Source organism: Wyeomyia smithii, chromosome 3, assembly GCF_029784165.1.
Source record: "Wyeomyia smithii strain HCP4-BCI-WySm-NY-G18 chromosome 3, ASM2978416v1, whole genome shotgun sequence".
Lineage (NCBI taxonomy): Eukaryota > Metazoa > Arthropoda > Insecta > Diptera > Culicidae > Wyeomyia > Wyeomyia smithii.
Window position 1 is genome coordinate 236,250,494 of NC_073696.1, and position 25,906 is coordinate 236,276,399.

The 25,906-nt window shown below is 40.4% G+C and overlaps 6 protein-coding genes across 6 annotated transcripts; 4 read left to right on the forward strand and 2 right to left on the reverse strand.

The window, feature by feature from the left end:
- Nucleotides 1-363: 363 nt before the first annotated feature.
- On the forward strand, nt 364-1,804 carry LOC129729121 (uncharacterized). The gene is made up of 4 exons (XM_055687604.1): nt 364-765; nt 827-1,210; nt 1,350-1,691; nt 1,748-1,804. The coding sequence occupies exons 1-4, from the start codon at nt 364-366 to the stop codon at nt 1,802-1,804; spliced, it is 1,185 nt and encodes a 394-aa protein (XP_055543579.1).
- Nucleotides 1,805-1,912: 108 nt separating this feature from the next.
- Nucleotides 1,913-3,606, forward strand: LOC129729123 (putative gustatory receptor 28b). Its single transcript, XM_055687605.1, has 5 exons — nt 1,913-2,272; nt 2,334-2,567; nt 2,940-3,257; nt 3,318-3,476; nt 3,535-3,606. Exons 1-5 carry the CDS (start codon nt 1,913-1,915, stop codon nt 3,604-3,606), a joined length of 1,143 nt encoding a protein of 380 aa, XP_055543580.1.
- A 2,880-nt stretch (nt 3,607-6,486) lies between these two features.
- On the forward strand, nt 6,487-7,599 carry LOC129727137 (uncharacterized). Its single transcript, XM_055684628.1, has 2 exons — nt 6,487-6,923; nt 6,984-7,599. Exons 1-2 carry the CDS (start codon nt 6,810-6,812, stop codon nt 7,536-7,538), a joined length of 669 nt encoding a protein of 222 aa, XP_055540603.1. The 5' UTR covers nt 6,487-6,809; the 3' UTR covers nt 7,539-7,599.
- Nucleotides 7,600-8,786: 1,187 nt separating this feature from the next.
- LOC129729124 (uncharacterized) lies at nt 8,787-14,093 on the forward strand. Its single transcript, XM_055687606.1, has 2 exons — nt 8,787-9,047; nt 9,399-14,093. Exons 1-2 carry the CDS (start codon nt 8,787-8,789, stop codon nt 14,091-14,093), a joined length of 4,956 nt encoding a protein of 1,651 aa, XP_055543581.1.
- Nucleotides 14,094-21,740: 7,647 nt separating this feature from the next.
- LOC129729125 (uncharacterized) lies at nt 21,741-23,250 on the reverse strand. Its single transcript, XM_055687607.1, has 5 exons — nt 23,227-23,250; nt 22,680-23,144; nt 22,093-22,410; nt 21,884-22,042; nt 21,741-21,825 (listed from the first exon to the last, which is right to left on the reverse strand). The coding sequence occupies exons 1-5, from the start codon at nt 23,248-23,250 to the stop codon at nt 21,760-21,762; spliced, it is 1,032 nt and encodes a 343-aa protein (XP_055543582.1). The 3' UTR covers nt 21,741-21,759.
- A 98-nt stretch (nt 23,251-23,348) lies between these two features.
- Nucleotides 23,349-25,020, reverse strand: LOC129729126 (uncharacterized). Its single transcript, XM_055687609.1, has 5 exons — nt 24,661-25,020; nt 24,440-24,595; nt 23,711-24,028; nt 23,492-23,650; nt 23,349-23,427 (listed from the first exon to the last, which is right to left on the reverse strand). Exons 1-5 carry the CDS (start codon nt 25,018-25,020, stop codon nt 23,356-23,358), a joined length of 1,065 nt encoding a protein of 354 aa, XP_055543584.1. The 3' UTR covers nt 23,349-23,355.
- Nucleotides 25,021-25,906: the final 886 nt, after the last annotated feature.

A 25,906-nucleotide genomic window follows, 5' to 3' on the forward strand; every position in this document is an offset into this window, starting at 1 on the left:
TACTTGAGCCGTTGTGCATTTTAATTGCCCCGTTTTGTCGAAACGGTTTTCGTTGCAACATTTACAACCATTGATATAAATAAATAAATAATTAAAAGTCATTAATCATCAATTGTTCGGTAATTGTTTCAGGTCGCCATTACTTGCATACCCTGGCTGGAGGAATGAAGGAAGAGGATAGGGTTATAAAATGACACGAAGCCTCGGCTCGCAGCAGCACTGTGAACACAATCCCATTTTTCATCTGTCCGTGGACAGGGCGGTATCCCGATGACCGAAGCAGCAGCCGTGTGTCGATGATAAATTACCAGCGTGGAGGATAATTTATCACAACCAGCAACAATCGCAGCAAAACGCACGACCATGAGCATCTCCCGGTGGATTACTTCTTGGCGGTCGCTTACCTGGTGGCCGCCGGTCAGCAACAACCTGGACAGCGTGAATCAGCTGCACCTGATGTTAAAACTTTTTGGCGTGTTGGTTTACACGGTGACCGATCGGGTTCGCTACCGGATTCGGGTGACCTCCAGGGATTGGCTGCTGCTGGCGTCATTCACCATCTTTCGGCTGTACGGAATGCTCGACGGCCTGATAAATGGATACTGGAGAATATTGGTGCAATCCGATCAGGCTGCGGTGGCATACGGGATGGGGTTCACGCTGTTTCTCATGATGGCACTGTTTGCGGTGATTCCGGTTTATCTGCTGATTCAACATAAACGATTCGGGGATTTGTTGATTATTTTACACGAGTTTGATGAGGAAGTAAGTATTTACGAGGATTATTGCTTGAATTTAATGGTAATGGATTACTATCTGTGAACAGTTTATGCAGTACGGATATCCTAGAGACCACCGATATTATCACTTTCAGACAACAATGTACCTATCAGTTTGTCTCACGGTGTTAACAATATTTGGTGGGGTAATTACCTTGCATCCGGGTGACTCTATGTGGACAGCAGCGACTTTTCTAGTAAACTTCATTCAAACGTGTTTCGCTAGCACTCTATGCCACGCAGCTCTGATTATTACCATACTTTCCATCAACAGTAGGATGCAACTGTTAAATCAGTGCATTAATGAAAAACTACACCAAGCTGGCAGTTGGGAAAATAAGAGGAAACCTGATTTGGTTAATCTTATGGCCAGGATGTACGATAAATTGTGTGATGCGTCGGAAATCATCAGTGTCGTGATGTGCGCCCCAGTAAGTGAACGATTGAAGGATTTCATGCTCAAGATTTTTTACTCAAAACTTCAAAACTCATTTGAAGATTTGGTGTGAAATCTCTCTATACCATACTTTATGCATCGCCATTGCTTTAACACAAAATCATTACACGCAGCTTTTCCTAAATTTTATCAACATTTTCTTTCTGCACGTGATATCCTGCTATGCCTGTATGCGAGTACTGCTGAACCGAGCAACCCCTTCAGAAGCGACGAACGCAGTGCTGTACCTCTGCTGGTCTGGTTACTTTAACCTATTCGTATTTCAAACGGTTGGTTTCGCTACCGCTCTCAGACAGCAAACGGCCAGGTTTGCGGGCGCAGTTCACAGTTGCCTGAATCAGTCCCATAACCAGTCCATCATCGATCGATTGCAGCTACTGTCGGAGCAAATCGATAACCGGGGCCCGTTCATGACGTTCTTCCTGTTCGAGCTCCACCCGTCACTTATCATTCAGGTAGGTCTTGGTAGAAATTATCATAACACAAATTAAACCTATTAATCATTCCGTAGGCTGGGGGCGAACTTGCAACCTACATGTTGATTCTAATACAATTCGAAATGCAGTAATAAACAATACTACCCAGCTAATTGTCATTTATCACGAATGTCCGAACAAAGTCCCTACCACTCTTTTACCAGCTTCGAACCACAAACAGTTCAAACGGAAGCACGATCATGAAGTGGTTCGCAGTCAACAATTTTTTCGAAGCACGCCGACCAATTTATCGGATCATGCAAACTTTCTGTCTAACCTCACTCACGGTCAATTTTCGAGACTTGACGGCAGAACAGACCGCAACCGATCAACTGCGCATGATCGCAGGACTGTTCCTGTGTAGTGTGACGTTGTTCTTCGGATATGGCAACTATCAGAACCAGCTGCAACAAATGAGCGATTCGCACATAATGATACACGGTCTGCTCGGGACGATGATTGTCCTTGTTTGTTCCCTGATCACCAACATCATCGCAAATTACGTTAACGGAAAGAGAATTTTCCGCTGTAGTGTCATTTTGAACAAGTTCGATCAACAGGTAATAGATTCCGTAGTTCATAGTTGGAGAGCAGTTAAACCGACTCGATTCATACTTCCAGCTCAAAGCAAACTTCGGACACCGATGGGATTATCAGCAAGAGCATCGCATTGGGGTCGCACTGATCGTGTTCGGTTACCTCGAATGGATTGTGTTAGCAGTATCGTTAATATATGGTAGAAGGATTAGGCGTAACTTGGAATGGTTAATCGCGATTATGAGCTACATTTGTTACGTGTGGACGATGCTGTCTTATCAGAGTGGTGGAGTATTCTTCACAACGTTTCTGATGTCGGTACGCAAACGATTTATCACACTGAATCAACTAATCGGGTAAGCGGTTGAATAGCTAGGAACTGTATTTTTTTTTTGCAGTTAAGAATTATAAACTTGAAATTCTGGATTTACCTTCAAAATCAAAGATTTCACTTTGATCATCATTATCCAGGTAGTCATTATCCAAGTAGTCTACCGGTATTAGAAATAGGGGGGTACAGTGGACGAGCTTGCTTAACCATATCGAGAATAATTTGTTAAGGCGATGGCGAGGTGTTCCGGACATTCTTTTTATATGATCAAAGGCCAAACTCTCTAAACATCGAGAGTAGAAGACTGTTGAATATAGTAACTGCTTTCTAATCACTCCTGGCTTAGACATTTATTTCAGACAGGCCCCGTGCAAGATTCACTGGTAGCCCGAGACTCGGAAACAAGTTGTCGCATAGTCCGAAAATTTGCCCTTCTTCATGATCAGCTATGTGACACCGTGGAGTTGATCAACCGTTGTTTCACCGTACACGCGACCGTGGCCTTGGCAACTGCTTTCGGTTTCACCGTGTTCTCGCTATTCGGACTAATTCACTCGTATGCGACCCAAGCGAACAAGGAAACAATCGTCTTGGCCTGGTCCAATATGGCGTACGATGGATTCTATTTGACCTTCATTGTTCAGCTGGTAGTACTCTCCGGGTTAACCCATAGTGAGGTGAGCTAGTGATTATGGTCTAGGAGAGTTCATCAATAGAAAATGCTATTCTGTTTACAGTGTACTCGCACCTCAGTTTTGATCCATAAAATCGTCAGTTATAGATCATGCGATCGGAAGACTTTAAAGGAATTGCGAATGTTCTCTCAACAACTGTGGCATCATGCTCCAAAAGTATCGTGCAGTTTATTCGATTTCGATTGGCCCCTCTTCTACACGGTAAGGCTGAGGGCAAAGCAAGTATCAACGACTGTACGAACTTTCCTTCTATTCGTAGATTGTTGCTTCACTCACCACGTACCTTGTCATATTGGTTCAATTTGATTTGGTGAATTTCAACTACGCGTAACCAACACAACATTCAATAGATGCAATGTGCTGTTTATTGATCTATTATTATTTCACTACGTATGAAAGTGTTTTATATATAAAACTAATGACAATGTGTGAAAATGGAATATCGATAGTTATATATCGTGTCCAAGTGTTTCATTGCCGGTTATCATGAACACTGCTCGAGAAGCTCCTATAAACACGCTTTTAGAGCAGCCGTTCAATTTATTCGATGTGAGATTTTGGTCAATACTGGTCGACTAATGTGAAAACGAATAGTAGGAGGGTGGTATTCAAGACACGACCGCATGACGTTGACTACCGTATTCTTATATTCCATTCAAACAAATAGTAGAGGGAATTGCAACGCTCCTATTACAAAACTTCGAGGCACCAAAAAATGACAGTTGTCGATTATTCTTGTTTACTGGTTAGTCCGTCTAGAATTTCAGCCATTTAAGTATCTTGCAGTAGTCATGTACTACTAACAGCCACCAGCATTACGGGTGAAACTGGCACGAGATTACCCGTACTATTTTGTCTTTCCTCCTTTCAGCTGCTAACACCTAGCATCCGTATGTAATCGGTACGGTTTAGTAATGAAACTGATGGAATGAAATGTTCGAACGGTACCTTTTATTTCAAGGCTTCGTCAGTTAGTTAGAATGAAGGAGGGGTTAAGTAGAAAATGGAATAACAAGGAACGTAAATAGGCATCGGGAACAGAAAGTGACAACAACAATAACAACAAAGTCGGATCGACTGTAACCGTTAGTGTCGACTGTGCTTGGGAAGAGAGGTAGTGATTGGCTGCGCGGTATGATTTAGACAATCGATATTAATTACCAATTTTCCAATAGTGTATCTCAAACAATAGTTTGTTTTTGTTACATAAATTTAACCGTAAAAGAATTTCTGATCGATTGATGTAAAAACCTCGAAAGTCTGATCTAAATAACTGAAAATTAAGCGCTCAAAACCTAACCACATTTCCCTGGTTGAATTACTAGATTTTCAAATTCAGGCGCCTAACTTCGATATTGACGTTAGTCAACATCGATAATATTTTATGGCAAGTAAAACCAAGGATATATGGACACCAACAAACGAGCAGTTTCCAAACAATAGTGTTTGAATTTTGATGCGGTAATTTCTCGGCCAGATGAAATGACCTGTAGTATTGTAGCGCAACGTTGAATTGCATGTAGATCAGTTTTTTGGTTTCCATATATCCTTGGTTTTACTTGCCAGCAACAGTCCATATGTCATGTGTTCATTTAATCACGTTGAATGACTGATGGATCCATCATGGATGCACCTATCAACAACTAAATATACCTAAGAAGTGTTAGTGAGAAAGTTTTGCGAGATAATGTTTCATTAATTCACAAATCATCGTCCATGAATCAGGTAGTTTGTGCATTTTTGTATAGAAAACCCCAGAAACATACATACCTAAAACATCACTCTACTCATTCATTTAGGAATTGTCAAGTATCAAAGTTTAACTAGCTTATAGTACAAGGTCTAAGCTTAAAAAAAGTTTTTGATGATGTGCACCGGTTTGCCTCTTTCTCCCCTGTACGCGTTTGAGTCTGGGAAATATTTTAATGAAAAAACGCTCTAACTCAGTACAGAACGATTGTAGCAAGATGCTGTCTTCGAAAGAATCCTGTGTTTTTATGTTGGTCATATTTGTCTAGAACATTATGTTCTTGAATAAACAATATTTAAAAAGTTATGCTAGAAAAACTAAACTTGAGGGGGTTGACAACAAAAATGCTTTGTATTTTAGTAAATAGACGTCATATAAATTTAATATCTTCTGCAAAGTTTCATATTTTGAAAAGTTCTACAACTTTGCTAAAGAAACTATTCATGTATCTTCGCCCTATCAAAAGTTAGATTTTTTATTTTTATAATAGTAGGCCATGATCAAAAAATGACGCTCCTTCCAAATTGTCAACTCACTATTCGAAGCCCGTAAGTAAGAAGCCCGTGGTAAGTGATATGCGATTATAAACAGCATACTGTTGTAAAAAAGAGCCAACTAGCAGGAAATAACTGCATACAAATAACTGATGGTTATCATTATCAACTTTTAGTGATAGCTTCCATACCTTCATTCTCAGATTTGCATATTCCTTGTCCATCAAACTTATCTCGTGCGTGAGTCATAATAGCCGATTTTGAACCGAAAGCTGTCCTAGCGATAACGGATTAGGAAACAGCAGAACTAAGAATATGGAAATCGATAGCCATTAGAGGCTTTCTTTAAATAGGAAAAGTTGTTCAATGCAGTGACAGCGACATCAGTTTGAAACCAACCATTGCATTGGGTAGTGATACTCGCGTACGACAATAGTTTTCCTTTGCAAAAACTAAACCGTGTAACTTTCAAGCATGCCACCTACAACAGCTCCAAGTAATCATCTTAACATAAACAAACTGCCGAGTGAGTTGCTAGAAAACATCTTGGACTACCTGCCGCTGAATGACCGAAAACAGGCCTCCCTCGTCTGTCAGCTGTGGTGCAGTTTAGCTATGTCTCAACGAGCGATGAAAAATGTGACACTAAGGATCGGTTCCTCGCTGATATATTCGGCTCAACTTCTGAAGAATAGCTGGCGGCCCTACAGAAAACTGGAAATTTATCAGATTGATACCTTACATATTAAAAAGAATGATACGAGTATTTTGGCAATATTGAACAAACTCGGTGCCACTCTGGAGGAGTTCAGATTTAACACTGAATGCACAACTAATGTTATGGCGAATATGTTATGGAAATTGCCGCATCTTAGAACGCTCGACATATGTATTTACGATGAGCATAAAAGTGTCGAAAAACTACCTTTTCCTGTACTATAAAATTTGCAAACTTTACGATTAACCCACAGTGGGTTTTGAGACATTGAGACGTTGGCACCAAACGTGCACCATCTTCAATTGAACGCATTAATATATACAGATGAAGATCGTTGGTTTCATGCATTAAATAGATACGCCCCTCAGTTGAAATCACTAAAAATCAGATATGGAATATGGCTTAAAATTCCTTTACATCGCTTAACACTACCACAACTGGAAAAACTAGAGATCGATTACTTTTCCTTTTTCGATCACACATTCGAAGACAGACTTGAGATCACGGAAGTATTGCCGACCAGTGCACCAATTTTAACCACGATTAGGTTGAACTTTAAAATAACGCGCCAAATGCTTCACACGATCAGTCAACGTTGGCCTCAATTGCAGGAGTTAATGTTTCATTTACCCTATGTTAGTGACAGTAATATGCTCCGCTTATTGGGAGAATTCGAACGTCTTAGGGTGAGTATAAAAAATGAGCTGTGCTGAATTATTTCTAAAATAAAGTTCTCTCTTCGATAGAAACTACATATTCAGGGTTTCGTCGCTGGCTATCTATATGAACGATTGGAACCACTGCCCAGTGTCCGAGAGCTTGTGCTTTCCCTTCAATGGAGCGTGGACACAACCGGATCGGCCTATAACTTGAGCTTGTTTCTGCCAAATGTACAAGCTCTTGATATCAGTGATATTAGGAAGTATGGTAACGAGGTTTTGCGAGGAATATGTGAGAATCTTACAACTTTGCGGCATCTAGACGTGAATAAACTGGCTCACAAGAATGAATACAATATGGATGCCTTCAATCGATTCGAAAACTTAGTACACCTGGAGGAACTTAGTTTACGATGTATGAAAATTAGGCTTGGTGCTCTACCGCGAAACAATGTAAGACGGTTGAAGTTATCCCACGTAGAGTTGCTGGATATAAATCGAGTTGAGCATACATGGCAGATAGCTCCAAAAATGGTGGATATCTTCCCAGAGCTACAATTTCTGGAAATAACTGGAAAGTTACAAAGACATATCGAACTAATACGGCAACAATTCTCAGCCTGTGTAATTCATTGCGAATGATGATGATGGTAATAAAGATCTTGACTCGTATTCCTATTAGGTGTGTAGATTCACGGTATGGAAAGGGCTACTGTCGGTAACGTAGTTTTTGATAACCGTTGGTAGCAATCGTAGGGTAGGCGTAGTTTAGCCGAGACACATCATCTGCCATACTTAGCAAAAGACACGATTACAAGCAAATCAACCAATCTCTCTCAGCCCAATATTTCAATGCTTCTAGCCTCGTTATAAAAGGGCATTCCACCATCATAGATCCCTTTTTCTTACTTACGATCAACCCAATAGCAAGTGTCACGGCCGGTCACCGAAATTAATTATTGTTTAGTTGTAAAATTTTAGTAGCTAGTGTAATAAAGTTAAATAATTTAATAAACGTTGTTAGAGTGTAAAAGTTTTGAGCCAATAAATTAACAGTTGTGTAGAACAAAAATCGTGTAGTAAGTGCTTGAATAAAAGGAACTACTCGCATACTGGCGCTCTGGTGTTAAGTTAGGCAATAAGCTCGACTAGAAAGGGAGAGCGCAATTTTACGCTACTAGAATTCGGGATTCGCGTCGGACTCGCGGAATATCGCTATATTGGAGGTCACAACATTGGTGCCGTGACCAGGATAGCGTTCCCTTGAGATACCGACGCCGAGACGCCATTTGGACAATTGAATCGGTGCCATATTCAACTTTAACAAAGGTAGAGGCGTCATCGCGACTATCGTACAGGTGAATTCACTGGGCGCTGCCATCACGTTTTCGTACGCTAAACTTCTGTGTGCAGCTATAACGGTTTTTCGGGATCAAGGAGACATTGAATAATTATACAAGGCTTATTGAACAGGCCTACAAGGTGAGGACCTGTCCAATTTCATACATTTGTGATTTCATTTCTACCTGGTCATTTTTTGTGGTTCTACTGTCTCAATACTTCGACGGAGTTTTGGTGGCCGGATATTTTTTCATCGATTTGGTGCTATTGGGGACTAAGTCTGGACTCGGAAAGACGATCTGGAATTCAACTCGGTGGACGCAGGATTCTTGCAACCCTACGTGAACGCTTTGGGCTGTGCTGGTGTGCTGAATTCAATTTCGCGCGCCAAACGAGGGAAGCTGAGATATTTATAATACAAGGCCTATTAGACAGGCTCACCAGGTGAGTTCCTGTCCAGTGAACGATATTTTTCTCTCGAAGGTGCTTTGCTGGTTGCCTTTTACAGGTTTTGGCTGCTCTTCGTGATATTCATACGGTGCAGGGAGCATGGCGACGACGTCCAAAAAGTACAAGGGACTGGTGCGCAGCAGAAACTACGTTGTGCAATGCGTAGAGCGACTGGACCAATACCTGCAAACTACGAAAGAATTCGATGAGCAAGCAGTCAGGGTTCGCATGGAAAAATTGGAGCAGAAATATACGGAATTCGAGGAGATTCAAAACGACATCGAAGGCCTTGACGACAGTGAGGAGAACATAGCCGACCACCAGCAACTTCGGGCCGAGTTCGAGGAAAAGTATTACGAGGTAAGGGCAGGGTTGGCGCGAAAATTACCACAAGAGCATGCGACACCAAATACTTCTATTACACATCCAAATCAAGCTCCACATGTTCAATCTTCCGTACGACTTCCTCAAATAAATCTGCCAGAGTTTGACGGCAATTTTCAAAATTGGTTACCTTTTCACGACACGTTTAAAGCCTTGATTGAATAATCTAAGGAACTCAGCGACATTCAAAAATTCCACTATTTGCGTGCTTCTCTGAAAGGCGATGCTCTTAAGTTGATAGATTCTTATGCGATGAGTGAGGCTAATTATAGGGTTGCTTGGGAAAGTTTAGTCGACAGGTTTTCGAACAAATATCTCCTCAACAAGCGACACTTGAATGCCTTATTCGGTTACACTCGGATGAGGCGGGAATCAGCGGCTGGTTTACACGATCTTATCGACTGTTTTGAACGTAACACGAAAATTTTGGACCAATTGGGAGAGAAAACGAACGGTTGGGGAGCCATGCTGGTCCATTTGATGGTGTCGAAACTGGACGACGTCATGCAGAAACTATGGGAGGAAAATGTTACACCGGACAAAGAGCCATCTTTTGCGTCGTTGGTCGAATTTCTCAAAAAGCAAACTAGAGTTTTGGATGCGGTTTCGGTCGATCAACATATGTTTTCAACGGCAACATCGTTCAGTGGTAGCAAATTCCGTCCCACTAAAGTTTCGGTCAACTCGGCGACCGAAAATACTCCCTCAAACTGTTTCGCTTGCAGTGAGAAACATTGGATTACCAAGTGTGAAACGTTCGCCAGCCTACCGGTGGACAAACGGCTGCAGCTCACAAATTCTAAGCGTCTCTGCAGCAACTGTCTGGGGCGAAATCACTTGGCGCGAGATTGTCCTTCCAAATATCGATGCAAAACGTGCTCGAAAAAGCATCATTCGTTGCTGCATCCTGGTTTTCCCGGTTCTGGTTCTACTTCTAATCCTAATTCAACTTCAGTAGCGAGCAACGTGAATTCTTCTGTTCCACCTACAACCGGTGGTGCTCTGAACTCTGGTGAATCGGTTTCTAGTTCGGTGGCATCAATCTCTTCTAATGTGGTGATGGGACAACCTAGGTCGCACACGTTTTTGCTAACGGTATTGCTTAAGGTGAAGGACGTATGGGGAAGGACCCACCAAGCAAGGGCTCTTCTGGATTCTGGATCACAGGTCAACTTGATGTCTGAAAATCTGTGTAAATTACTTCAGTTATCACGGCGGGACAAGAAGGTGGAAATTACTGGAATTGGACGATCTCGGAGCCGTACAGCATATGAAGTTTCCACCACGGTTGAGTCTCGAGTGCAGAATTTCTCAACGTCAATGGATTTCTTGGTTTTGGGCCAGGTCACCAGCGACCAGCCGTCTGTTTCGATACCGCTAGCTCATTTAAAACTTCCCCCTGACATGGTCTTGGCCGATCCCAGTTTCAATGTTTCTGGACCGATTGATTTAATCTTGGGTGCGCAGCAATTTTACGAGTTTCATGTACGCGATGGTGGCCGGCTGCAAGTGCGAAATTTCGACAATACGCTACCAGTATTCGTCAATACGGTGTTCGGATGGGTGGTGGCCGGCGAAGCTAAATGCATGAAGGAATCAACACTGGTTAGCTGTCACATCACGAAGCTAGACTCTCTTGAAAAGTTTTGGATAGTCGAAGAACTACTGGTTAAAACCCCCCGCTCTCAGGAAGAAGAGGACTGCGAAACACATTTCGTGAACACGTTCACACGAGACGAAACTGGCAGATATATTGTGCGCTACCCTAAGCAGATGAATTTTGCAAAAATGATCGGTGAATCGAAACGAATGGCTTTAAGACGGTTTTTACAAACTGAAACACGGCTGGCAAAGGATTCAAATCTACGCTCGCAGTACGGGGACTTTATGAAGGAGTACATCGAGTTAGGTCATATGAAATGCATCGGCGGCGTGGACGACCTTAGTCTCGACGAAGGTAAAACGGTCTGCTATCTTCCACATCACCCAGTTTTTAAAGAGTCGAGTACTACAACTAAAGTACGGGTGGTATACAATGGGTCTGCTAAAACGTCAACTAATTTCTCTCTTAATGACGCTCTACTAACTGGTCCCACGATTCAAGACGACCTGCTCAGTTTGATGCTCCGCTTCCGAAAACATGCTATAGTTTTGGTTGCTGATGTTGCGAAAATGTATAGGCAGATTCAGGTTCACTCAGACGACACTTCGCTTCAACGCATTCTCTGGCGCTTCAATCCTTCGGATCCAATTCAGGTGTACGAGCTGCAAACTGTCACCTACGGTTTGGCCCCATCGTCGTTTCTCGCCACTCGTGTCTTGAAGCAATTGGCTATAGACGGCAGCCAAAAGTACAAACTTGGAGCAAAGGCCGTAGATGAAGACTTCTATATGGACGATTTTCTCTCGGGGGCGGACACGATCAAAGAAGCGATTCAGCTTCAAAAGGAAGTTCAAGCCCTATTGGCGGAAGGAGGTCTCGATCTACGGAAATGGTGTTCGAACTGCCCACAAGTGCTAGAAAATTTGCCCACTGAAGCACTGGGAGGAGAAACCACCCTGCACTTTGATCCCGAACAGAAAATTAAAACGCTTGGAGTAGGGTGGACAACAGAATCTGATCAGCTTTGCATCGAAGTACAGCAAATTACTAACGACGGTTGTTGGACGAAACGGAACATATTCTCGGCGATTGCGAAACTATACGACCCGCTTGGATTGGTGTCTCCTGTCGTGGCATGGGCGAAAATCAAAATGCAGCATCTCTGGCTATCCACTGTCGACTGGGACGATCCCGTTCCGATGGATATTGCGACCAAATGGGAAGAATTCTCAACGCAAATGTCTTATTTGGAAGGCTACAAGATTCCTCGGTTCGTTTTTCTGGTCGGTGCAATCTCTACCCAGTTTCACGTTTTTGCGGATGCGTCCGAAGTTGGGTATGGTGCCTGCATTTACGCTCGTTCGACTGGCAAGGATGGGCAAATAAAAATTGAGCTCGTCGCGGCAAAATCACGAGTTGCTCCACTCAAACGGCTTAGTCTGCCGCGGCTTGAGCTTTGTGCTGCACATCTGGGGGCGAGACTCTACGCCAAGGTTACAGCAGCGCTGCGGTTGGAGGGGATTCCTTGCTGGTTCTGGTCGGACTCAACTGTTACTCTTCATTGGATTCAGGCACCACCTAACACTTGGCAAACGTTTATCGGAAATCGTACAGCTGAAATTCAGCAACTTACCCACGGCTACAGCTGGAATCACGTCAAAGGAACCGACAATCCGGCAGACCATATTTCTAGAGGAATGCTTCCTCAGCAATTTGTCATCAACAGCATCTGGCGCTGTGGCCCACCCTGGCTTTCAAAAGGAGAAGAAAACTGGCCTAAACACCCCACTGGAACTCCGCCAGAAGACATACTAGAACGACGAAAAACTGTACTAGTGATACGCCAGCCACTGGAACATTGTTTCCTTTTCCACCGATACTCATCCTTCTGGCGCTTGGTTCGAATTACCGCTTTGATTCTTCGCTTTGCCAACCATTGTCGTCGCAAATTTAATCACTATCCTCACCTATTCGCTGTAGTAGAATTAGAGCACGCAAATGATGCGCTAACGAAAGTTGCACAGCAGGAAATGTTCACTGAGGAGCTGAAGGAACTGGCACAATCCCGACCGGTTTCTCACAAATCATCGTTGAAATTACTTGGTCCTTTTCTCGACGAAAAAGGCATTATTCGTATCGGCGGCAGACTTGAGCGCTCCGCTGAAAATTACCAAACCAAGCACCCAGCGATTTTACCTAAAATCTACCCACTCACACGCCTCATCACGAAACACTATCACGCACTATGCTTACACTCTGGTCCTCGCATGACGCTAGCTACGATGAGGCAAGAATTCTGGCCAATCAACGGAAAAGTTACCGCTAATCTTGTGTGTAGTAAGTGTCCGCAATGCTTCCGCCAAAACCCTGTCCCTGTTAAGCAACCCATTGGCCAATTCCCGAAATCCCGCATCACGCCTAGCAGAGCTTTCACCGTCGTCGGAGTGGACTACTGCGGCCCTGTCTACATCAAACCACCACACCGAAGAGCGGCACCACGAAAAGCATACATAGCCGTGTTTGTTTGCTTTGCCTCAAAGGCTGTACACCTCGAGCTCGTCAGCGATTTGTCCACAGATGCCTTCATCGCTGCCCTACATCGTTTTATCGCCCACCATGGTATGCCGTCTGAAATTCACTCGGACAACGGGACAAATTTTCAAGGAGCGAACAACACTCTGCTCGAACTGTACCGCCTCTTCGATAACAAAAGCACCCGGGAAGCTATAACTAACGAATGCAGCCAGCACCGAATCCAGTGGCACTTCATCCCACCACGGGCACCTTCTTTCGGCGGCCTATGGGAGGCTGCAGTGAAAACCGCGAAAACATCACTGGTAAAAATTCTTGGCAGCACCCAGCTCTCCTTTGAGGATTACGCGACCTTGCTTTCCCAGATCGAAGCCAACATGAATAGCCGTCCACTGACATCGCTATCGAACGATCCTTCGGAGCTAGACGTTCTCACTCCTGGTCATTTCATCATCGGATCGCCACTTATCAGCCTACCGGAGCCGAATTACACAAACATCCCCACCAATTGGCTTGATCACTACCAGCAGCTGCAAAAACTCATCCAACAACATTGGGACCGGTGGAGGAAAGAATACCTCACAGAACTCAACCATCAGCGAGAGAAGGCTACATTTTCGACCCACATCCAAGTCGGACAGATTGTTTTGGTCAAGGAGGACGAAAAACCTTCCACCTCTTGGCCTCTCGCACGGATAGAAGAAATTCATCCCGGAGCCGACGGAGTGGTACGAGTTGCCACTTTGCGAACAGCTACTTCGACCTACAAACGCCCTATTTCGCGGATTTTTCCACTCCCCGACAACCAGCAACCAACAGCCGAACCAGATGATCCTCCAGAAACCGAAGAAGCTGAAAAAGGTACAAAACAAAAAAGAGAAGATTAAGTTAAAAATTTCATTCCTTGTGTTAAACTGTTCCATGTGCTTTTGTAGTTTGTTTTGCTAAGTAAATTTGAACTGTCAAATTTAGGTGGCCGGCAATGTAGATTCACGGTATGGAAAGGGCTACTGTCGGTAACGTAGTTTTTGATAACCGTTGGTAGCAATCGTAGGGTAGGCGTAGTTTAGCCGAGACACATTATCTGCCATACTTAGCAAAAGACACGATTACAAGCAAATCAACCAATCTCTCTCAGCCCAATATTTCAATGCTTCTAGCCTCGTTATAAAAGGGCATTCCACCATCATAGATCCCTTTTTTTTACTTACGATCAACCCAATAGCAAGTGTCACGGCCGGTCACCGAAATTAATTATTGTTTAGTTGTAAAATTTTAGTAGCTAGTGTAATAAAGTTAAATAATTTAATAAACGTTGTTAGAGTGTAAAAGTTTTGAGCCAATAAATTAACAGTTGTGTAGAACAAAAATCGTGTAGTGAGTGCTTGAATAAAAGGAACTACTCGCATACTGGCGCTCTGGTGTTAAGTTAGGCAATAAGCTCGACTAGAAAGGGAGAGCGCAATTTTACGCTACTAGAATTCGGGATTCGCGTCGGACTCGCGGAATATCGCTATATTGGAGGTCACAACAAGGTGCGTAACTCAGTTTTCTCGTTTCTTTTTGATAAAAATGCAACCAAATTTCAACAAAATAGTTTTCCATAAAACATTAAAAATCTTGCCCATCGCCCATTGCCTATTGACAGAATTCGAATACCGTTATGATAAAAGTGTTCATCTTTGAACCCTATCCACAAATCAAGTCATTTTTCGACGTCTTCCCGATCAGAAGAGCATAACTAAAAAAATACAAAATTCTACCAACACGAGATACAAATAACATAATTTGATACAATTTTGTATGTTCCCATATGTTTTTAATAACAAAATTGAATCTTAATGAGCTATAAAAACAAATCCGGAAATTAGGTTGGTTTAAAACAAATCTAACAATTTTTTCGTCTTTATCAAAACCTGTTGTTTATAACAATGATTGTTATTATACTGTTTTGTATGCTATCTTATTTTGTAAAAAAGCTGATACGTTAGTAACAAAGTTTAATATGGGTCTGATATTGGTAGAATATTTTTTTTATAATTTCTGTTATTTTAACACCTAACGGGATCAAATTTAAAACACCACCTGAAAGGTTTTTCGCATAATAAACTAACAGAAGCAAAATTATTTTAAATCGCCTGGAAATACACGAAAATTTAATCGACCATTTTTGATTTGAACGAAACTTTGCACACGTATTCGGCTTAGCAAAGTGAGCATTTTTCACAGGTGGAGAGATTTTTTACACCCATTAGTTACATTCTAAAAGGGCGTATGCCTTTTAGCATAGGTTTCATTCGAAGCATTGTAGCCCAGAAACCGTTGGTTGTATAGAAAAACTGTCTGAGAATGAGTTGTAGTGAATCGAAAAAGCATCATAAAAAATATATACACTGTACAAAAAAATTTTTTTTTGACCAAAAAAAAATTAAAAATAAACATTAAATTTCAATTTAAAAAAAAAGAGTTCAATTTTTTTTTATTTTTCATTTAAAGAAACTTGACGTTAATACGCGACTTTAAAAAAAAATCCAGGATGGAGAAATGAAAAATAATTTTTAATGGTAGAATAATTTTTTCAAGAAAATTCTAATTCAAACATTTTTCAAAATATTTGTATTTTGATGATTTCAAAAGATGCAGAGAATCATTTTGAATCAAGAAGCTCTTGGTAGTAAACATTCTAAAGAAATTGGTTTTCGAGTTATTTCTAATTTAAGCTCGAAAAATTATAATTATTCAGGAAAATACACGTTTCTTAATTTGTCCATGGTTCTCCAGCAAAAACCATACGTTCATTGGAATGCTTGATCAAAAAAAACAATTCATTCTTTGACAACAAAACGATTGGGCGAACGGTTCTCAAGAAAAGAGTTAAGGGGGGGGGGGGTAGGGTTTTGAGGGTTCAAAAAAAGTGATTTTTTTGATTTGGATATTCTTGACGAAAGTTCTATACTCTATGGTCCCGGCATTGATGATTCTATGTGAGTAAAATAAAAAATAAATAGCTTACTAAGTTTTATCGGGGTCTTTCCGCTACGAAAAACTTTAAACGCGTTTTTCTCAAATCGATGTTTTTTGAGTCGGTGCACTCTGTATCTCAAAATCTATTCAACCGATCGTTCTCAAATTTTTTACAGTATTTCCTTACATAATTTATGAGGTAACCCTGTTGGGATTTTTTCGATTTTGATTTTTTTTTTATTATTATTAACAACAATAGTCATGAATTTAGGCCAAAAATCGGTATTTTCACTTTCAAGTCTTGTAAAAAGTTCAAAAATTAAAAAAAAATGGAAAAACTCGACAGAGATACCTAGAGGGACATAAAAATTAAAGGAAAAACTTTAGTTATTTAATTTCAGATGATCCAGTGCTGAGATATGACGTGCACCGCAAAAAGTATTTTTTCTGAGGCGCCTGCGAAGAATTGCTACCATTCGGTCAATTTTCAATATTTTCCAACCAATATTTTACAGAATATATTTCAATTACTACTCTTTAATGTACAATAATCAGAAATAAATTTACTTTCACCGTACGCCCAAAAAAAAAATCTGTAAAAACCTGTTTTTTCTGCCTTCAAACCCCCCCCCCTTAAATGTTCTAAGTGATATAAATATATATAAGAATCAAATATTTATTTTCGAGTTTTATTATCTCAGGAACATAATTTTTTATGACATAGATACTTTACAGAACTAGTTTCACCTTATATTTTATATACATCATAAGTAAATGATTCGTCATCTTTTGAAAACAGCTTCGTTTGTATCTTATTTTCTGAAATCGGAACAAAAGAGTAATACTTTTGTGTGGCAGCTATTATTATAGATTTTTTGAAAATATTGCTTTATTCTGTTACTCCTTGTTCATATTCTTCATATGATACCCGACTAAATGACATTTTTGATGAATTTTTATTACTTTTCTGATTAGACCAATCATACACTTCTTTTGCGCTTGTAATGGGATGTTCATGTTCTTTAGCTAAACTTGAATTTCCTGCCATTCGTTTTAAAATGCCACCAATTGCATCGCATGGGCCTTTACCATGAGAAGTCGCAGAAAAATGCCACTCTGCAGTGACGTTATATTTTGTTGCAAAGTTTTTTCTATTTTTATATTATAAGGCAGCTCCATTAGACATTAATATCGCTTTTTTCAACTCTATTGTTGTTTTCAAAAAACTCATTAATTTGGCAACGAACACCTGAACCGCAACAGTATCATGATACCAATATTCCAATAACTGATTCCAATAACTACATGAATCACAAATTGATGAAGACGTATTAAAATGAGCTTGACTGTTCTGTTTTAATTTTGCAATAACGCTTCATTTAATTTGCGTAAGCTTGATGAGCACCGATGATCAGGAAAGGGTTTACAGCATTTGGGCTTGGTGTGTTCCATTTTCACTTTATTTACTCACACATCTGTAGTATTGCAATCGTATTTATATACGAAAACAGATATTATAGGTTACCCAGTAGTTATTGGTTGCGTACTTTACAAACAGTTATTACTAGTAAACAAGTAGGTAGTGTTGCACGACAAACATATTTTTTATAAAACATTTGGCAATGAGGAACGTGTAGGTAGGCTAAGGTTTAGCGCTTGAGTTATTTATCCAATCGTTTTGTTGTCGAAGAATGAATTGTATATTATTGCTCAAGCATTCCAATGAACGTATGGTTTTTGCTGGAGAACCATGGACAAATTAAGAAAAACGTGTATTTTCCGTAACATAAATACTTTTTCGAGCTTAAATTTAAAATAACTCGAAAACCGATGCCTTTAGAATGTTAACTACCAAGAGCTTTTTGGTTCAAAATGATTCTTTGCATCTTTTAAAATCATCAAAATACAATTATTTTGAAAAGTGTTTAAATTAGAATTTTTATAAAAAAATTAATCTACCATAAAAAAATTATTTATCATTTCTCCATCCTGGACTTTTTTTTAAAAGTTGCGTATTAACGTCAAGTTTCTTTAAACAAAAAATAAAAAAAATTCAACTCTTTTTTTTAATTGAAATTTAATGTTTATTTTTAATGTTTTTTTTGGTCAAAAATTTTTTTTTTGTACAGTGTATATATTTTTATGGTGCCTTTTTAATTCCCTACAACTCATTCTCAGACAGTTTTCCTATACAACCAACGGTTTCTGGGCTACAATGCTTCGAATAAAACCTATGCCAAAAGGCATGCGCCCTTTTAGAATGTAACTCATGGGTGTAAAAAATCTCTCCATCTGTGAAAAATGCTCAGTTTGCTAAGCCAAATACGTGTGCAAAGTTTCATTCAAATCAAAAATGGTCGATATTCGACCATAGGTCATTTGGCGCGATCTTGCTCATGAGAAAAACGTTTCTGTGGTGCTCGCTCGCTGTCTGCCAGCAGATGGTGCTGTCTGTCGGTGGCAGCTATACAATGAAGTAGAAAGAGAGAAAAAGTTCTCTCCTTGCGATGAACTCCGACACGTTGCACTCTCCGTATGCTCGCGACCGTCTCTGAGAAAAATCACAACACCACGCAGAACTTTAGGACAGCCATTTTCAAAGCGGGAAGTTATTATGAATTGTTTGACTTGGGAATCGTACATTCACTTCAAAAACACTGGACAGAAAGCGAAATATTCTCCGCCACGATTATAACATAGATTTCACTTTTTTTCCGTTATATACACTTCGAAAAAGCGCGACAACTTCGGACGAAAATGCAAACCACGGAACCCAGGCTTGCCAGATCTCTGTCAACCTTAAAACGAGGGTTATATCTTGCTGCGATAAACTGTTCATAGGCAACACTACCGTTAATCTTTGGTGCCCTGGTCGTTTTCTGCATTTTCAAGACATTTGGCATTCTTTCGAGATTTCTTAAATTGTCTGTGCATTTCATCTTAAGTAGAAGGAGTGAAACCTTGGCGAAGTAGTGCCTCATTTCCCAAGTCCGATTGAGCTAAAATTTTGTATGAGGATATTTTTCTAGGAGACGAAACTTTTGGGCTCTACTGCTTAATGAAATTCGAAGGTCATTTTTTCACCATACGCGCCATAATAACCAGGTCTTTTATGTTCAATATTTCCTGCAATAGTGTGGGTATCAGACGAAATCTCATCAAACACCATATCATCTCTGCCATTTACTTCTTGCAAAAAGGTTTCGTTGAAGGTTGGAAAATTGATTTGTTTTTCATTCGTTTTTATTTATTTATTTGTTTATATCATCTGACGTAAAGTCTTTATGAAAATTAGGGAATCATTGAAAGTTTCCACGATTAGCTATTCTATGTTTGAAAATATTACTCACCAAACTCAAATAGATGCTCTACACTCGTGAAGGCTCTCACACTAAACACTGCAGGTTCATAATCACCAGAGCTTGTACGATGGTATTGGTTTACAAGCATATAGGAACTATGAAAACCTCAACATGCATTGAGTATGCACGAAAAATCATCATGGACAGCAGCTGTATGTGTACTGGATACAGCATTTAAAATCATGGCACAGCCTGCTTTGACTGACAATGGCGTTCTAGAGTGCCAAGTCCAAATAGGCGGCAACGGTCTGGATGAAGGGAAAGATTGGTGGGATCACACCCAAACATGGAAAAGTTCACTCACTAGCAATATTTCATGCAAATGTGTTCTTTGATTTATCAGTTATCGTTCAACTATTTCTAGTCGCGTACAAGTTTTCCATAGAAACGCTGCTGATTGTTTTTCGCTTCTAAGAGTTCCGAATACCATAGGAGGAGACTGAATGATTCAAACACGATAGTATTTATTGTATCCAAGTTCACTTGCATTCAACATTATCCCGAGAAGCTTTAAGATATTATCGCCAGTGATACAAAATTATGAATCCAAATGAACGTTAGATTGCGTTCAATTGTTTGCTTGCCGGAGCAAATAGGTATCAACAATGCTAACGGAAATTGTAGCATGGTGCATTAGCATCTGATACTTGAAATCACCAAGAACCATCGTGGTATATCACGGTGAAGCACGACGTGGAGTAGCCGAATTACGTCTACAAGCAACCAACATTTGAAAGAATCATTGCGATCGCTTGAGTGGAATCGTTTACGATTCTTTCGTGAAACACTCACTATATGTTTCTTGCTCCGCCTAAAGCAGGCAATACTGAAACAAAATCATCAAAGAAAGCTACCATATAGGTATTTCTTTGCTCTAAGTTGTCTCTTGCAAGCTTGAGAATGTGTAACTTTTAATAGCGATGGTTTGCTAGGATTGAAAGCTTATAAATAGCACGTTCAGAAATGATACCCGAATGATTGTTATGCGATACGAGGTTTTCCATCCTTGATTACACCTAAGGAAATCTTTCAGAGCCAGTCGAATAAATCGCCTCTGTATACGCTCAAGGCGCAGGTTTCATGAAGGCTAGTGTGGAATCCGGAATGTTTTCATACAGTGAAGAATGTTAAAGAAACGCGCTATTTTTGCAATGAAATACAATTGCCCACTCGCTTTCGAAATTACTGCAGTGCGATGTTCATCAAAAGTCAGCTTTCGGTGAAGAACAGCTCTAAGATCATATTCGGCTCTACTCCCCATCGACGGTATAGTTAGAACTGATTGGCGTTTGAGTGCGATGAAATGATGTCACTCCACATTTTGCAGTGCTTAGAATCAGATAATTTAGTTTAGTGACGTAGTGACAAATGTATTTAAACGTGATTGTAAACGAAAACAATCCTCGGTGTTGCGAATCGTCAAATATATTTTTAAATCATCGGCGTGAACCAGTTGCAGCCAATCCCTAGGGCATCAGCGACATTGTTGAAGAAAATTATTAAGAGAAGCGACCCTCGGTTATTACCCTGTGGTACATCAGACTTGTTCGTGAACGCAGACGATACACCGGATCCCGGCTAAACTTGCAAAATTCTATTGCCTTGGAATGAATCAAGTCATTTTTCGAACCAAAATGAAGCACCTAGACCATTAATTTTTTTTTTACCTATTTTTCATGGAATGAAGTTCGATTTCGTTTTTTCGTAGTTTTGCATTTTTTCTTTTTTTGGCTCTCATTTCGGCTTTCTTCTGTACCTCTTGATTCACAGAATAAACTGGGGTCCAAAATATTTTGGACAGTGCCAATTTGAAGGGTGGCCAAAGTGTGTATTAACTTGATATGGTGTGCGGTAAGCCAACTAGTCTTAAAGTGAGGTTGTTTCTCTCTGTTCCTCTTGATAGCGGCTGAGACAGGGAAGTCAAGTGGCAACAATTTTTAGTTTATGATTTTTTCCGTCAATTATGAAACATTTTGTCTAGATTACCATACAGCATTAAGAACAACAGCTCCGTTATTCGTTCAGAACACTATGAGGAAATTAAGTTGTAGGCAGCGTTGGAGATTGATGATGAAGAATAGATTGTGTACATAGTAATTCAACGGAAAAAAGGATTTTAATTTTTATTATATATCTGTAAAATTGTCAGATCGGTTTGTACTGTTGTTCATACATTATTATTCATTAATAAAAAAAAATTCAAAATTTACCTATACAAAATTTTTAATTAATAAAAATTAACCACATCAAACTGAACAAGTATAAGAAGATAAGTCGTAAGCGATGCAGCTACCTGCAAATGCAAGGAATTACAATTAAGGAATCATTTACTTACTGTTATTATGTCTTACCGTGTAGAATAACGACCAGTCAAAGTCCAGCAATCTGCAGGAAATTTTTGGAGCCCGGTTCCACAGTTGATAAGAAAACATTTGCAGCTGCCTTAGTGTTTTCCTATCATAGCTGCCGTAACTGATGATTTTATGAACCAAAGTTACAGTTCGAGTGCCCTGCGTAAATATTATTTGAATATTGCTTACTATCCGCAACATCGACTTACCTCATTGTAGGTTAGACTAGAAATCACTGTTAGTTGGATCATGAAGAACACATAGAACCCGTCCATCACCATGTTTGACAAAGCTAGTTCGAGTGTTCCCTCGTTCACCCGAGCAGCAAACGAATGAATTAGTCCAAATGCGGCGAATAAGGTGTAGCTAAAGGTACAAGCCAAGGCAACCATCATTTGAAGGGAGAAGCAACGATTGAATAGTTTGATCGTCTCGCACAGTTTATCATGCAATAGCGTAAATTTTCGAATCATTTGACAGCTAACTTCCGAGCTCTGGACAGTCACGGTGTTGTTTTCCAACGTAGTCTGAAAAAAAGTACTGTACAATTGGTATTAGTGTTGGCATATGAGGATTTCGGAAAATATTACGTAATGCCTTGGTTAAGAATTCCAAAACGATTCCAGATAGATAGTAGAGACAGAGAAATGTGGCAGTAGAAAAAAGCGGCAATCATGCACGATCGTAGTAACGGGATTATCATCCAATATTCTGGAAAAAGTTTGCTAACGTCGACCCATTTGTTCGTGAAGTACGAGTAGGTTGTAATGGAAAACATAAAGCTCGGTAGACATACTGCAGAAGCCATAACAACGGTTGATACAAAATGATGCTTCTGGTGGTTTATGGTTAGTCCCAATTGTTTTAATTCATCGTCGACTTCCGCTATGTGTTCGAAAATTGCGAATATACTCGCTGCCATCCATCTGTTCCACGTAGGAAGACTAAGCATGAACAGATACGAATCTATAATTGACGCAAAGTATCCCGCGTTGAGTAAAGTCGATTCTGACAGGCTCATGAAAGCTTCTCCGAAGCCAATAGCCACCGAAGCTAGGTACAAATCCGCCCACATTGTGAGTATAAAACGTATTTGATCAAATAAGGTTTTTCGAAACTTTCGCTCGCGGAAGTCAACTGTTTCGAAATGTAATAGACAGATTCTCGCGGCCAGATAGACTGGACGGGTTGATTCGAAAAAATCCCGCACCTTGAACCAACGCATCGTGATAAACTGTATCGATTCAATCGAATGACTGCTCTGAAAGTATAGAAGTTGATAGTACAATGTTCGTGATAGGTGACAATAAAACACTGGGACATGATATCTCGTAATTATTTACTATCGTTAATCCATTTTCACTCATTGTCATTGGTTTATGTTATTTAATAAAATACTTCTATATGTTTGTAGTGAATTAATAATAATAGATCAATAATCAGTACACATCAAATATTATTTGTTGTGACAGTTACGTGTAGTTGAAATTCACCAAATCAAATTGAACCAATATGACAAGGTACGTGGTGAGTGAAGCAACAATCTACAAATAGAGGGGAAGCTCGCACAATCATTGATACTTGCTTTTCAGATGCACTCAGTCTTACCGTGTAGAAGAGCTGCCAATCGAAATCAAATAAACTGCACGATACTTTCGGAGCATGATGCCACAGTTGTTGAGAGAACATTCGCAATTCCTTTAAAGTTTTTCGATCGCATGATCTATAACTGACGATTTTATGGATCAATACTGAGGTGCGAGTACACTGTAAACAAAATACCTTCTTGTATTGATAAACTCTCTTAGGTCATAATCACTAACTCACCTCACTGTGGGTTAAACCGGAGAGTACTACCACCTGAACAATGAAGGTCAAATAGAATCCATCGTACGCCATATTCGACCAGGCTAACGCCATCGTTTGCTTGCTTGCTTGGGTCGCATACGAGTGAACTAGTCCGAATAGGGAGAATACGGTGAATCCGAAAGCAGTTGCCAAGGCCACGGTCGCGTGTACGGTGAAACAACGGTTGATCAACTCCACGGTGTCACACAGCTGATTATGTAGAAGGGCAAATTTTCGAACTATCCGACAGCGAGTTTTTGAGTCCCGGGCTGCCAGTGGATTTTGCGCGGGGCCAGTCTGAAACAAGCGACTAAAACGGGCAGGATTTCAATACAAAAAGTCTTGCTATCTACTCATCGTCCATTGTATAAAATTAATATCTTCAACACTTCACGACCCCAATTGCTGCGATTCTCAGGAAGGCCTTTTATATTCTTTGCCATACACGATTGAACAGGTTGCCAAGAAGATGCAAACTACCAACATTGACACTACGAAGATACTTCTATACTATTTTGGTCACTAAATAGACCTGTTGGTTCTTCTAATTTTGGAATTATCCCGATCAATTCTATTCTTTTCAAACGCTTACCCGATTAGTTGATTTAGTGTGACGAATCGTTTCCGTACCGAAATCAGAAGCGTTGTGAAGAATATTCCACCATTCTGATACGACAACATCGTCCAAATAAAACAAAGAACGCTCACAATCGAGATGTGCCGATCTAAGTCACGCCTAAACCTTCGACCGTACATCATATTCAACGCCAACATGAACCATTCGAGGTAACCGAACACGATTAGTGCGACCCCAATGCGATGCTCTTGCTGATAATTCCATCGGTGTCCAAAATTCAACTTGAGCTGAAAGTACGACTTGAACCAGTTTAATCACATTTCAAATGAACGAGAAATTTGAGATCCATTACCTGTTGGTCAAACTTGTTGACATTGACACTACAGCGGAAAATTCTCGATCCGTTTACGTAGTTTGCGATGATGTTGGTGATCAGGGAACAAACAAGGACAACCATCGTCCCGAGCAGGCCTTGTATCATTATGTACGAATCGCTCATATTCTGCAGCTGGCTTTGATAGTTACCATATCCGAGAACCAACGTCAGACTGCACAAAAGCAGTCCAACGATTAAGCGCAGCTTATCGGTCGCGGTCTGTTCCGCCGTCAAGTCTTGAAAATTGACCGTGAGTGAGGTCAGGCAGAATGTTTGCATGATCCGATAAATCGGTCGGCGGGTTTCGAAGAAGTTGTTGACTGCGAACCACTTCATGGTGGTATTTTAACTTGAACTGTTTTTGATTTGAAGTTGGTAAAAGAGTGGTAGGGACTCTTTCGGACATTCGTGATGAAGAACGATTAGGTATCGATACCACCGTTCACTACTGCGTTTCGTATTGTATCAGATTCAATATGTAGATTGCAAGTTCGTCCCTGGCCTAGAGAATGATTAATCTATATGTTTAATTTGAGCTGTGATAATTTCCTACTTGAATGATGAGTTCGAACAGAAAAAATGATATGAGCGGACTCCGGTTATCGATTTGCTCTAACAGTTGCTGCATTCGATCGATGATTTGTTTTGGTTTTGAACCTAAAATTTGTTCAAATAAAAAATTTTGTAATTAATTAAAATTTTATTTCGCTCATTGGCTGTATTTTGCAGATCCTGTACAATGAGCAGCTGCAAGTTTTCGAAAGAAAGTTAATTGGGTCGGAAACTTTTTTCACGTAATTATGGCAACCTTGTAATGAATGTGCCAAACGATTTTGTAATAGGTTCGTCTGGTAACCGCGCTCTAGCATAATTTGCTACAGTTCGTCTCTTTTCACTGAATCGAAAGCAGACAGAGTGTGAGTCTGCAAGTTATATTCCCGGAGCTTATCGAGGATCTGTCACAGGATGAACATTCGATCCGTCGTGGAACGCCCTTGTAGAAAACCAGCCTGGTATTCGCCGATGAAGGATTTTTTTAATGATCTCAATCTGAAGAACAGGATATAGGAAAGCACTTTGTATGCGGATAGTTGCAACAATCAAGTTGACGGCCCTTCTTGTAGATTTGGCATGTGAAGCTTTCCAACCAGTCGTCGACATTTGTTCATCCACCCAGTTCAGCCGGGAAACCATCCTTCCCAGCGGACATGCCGTTTTTTAG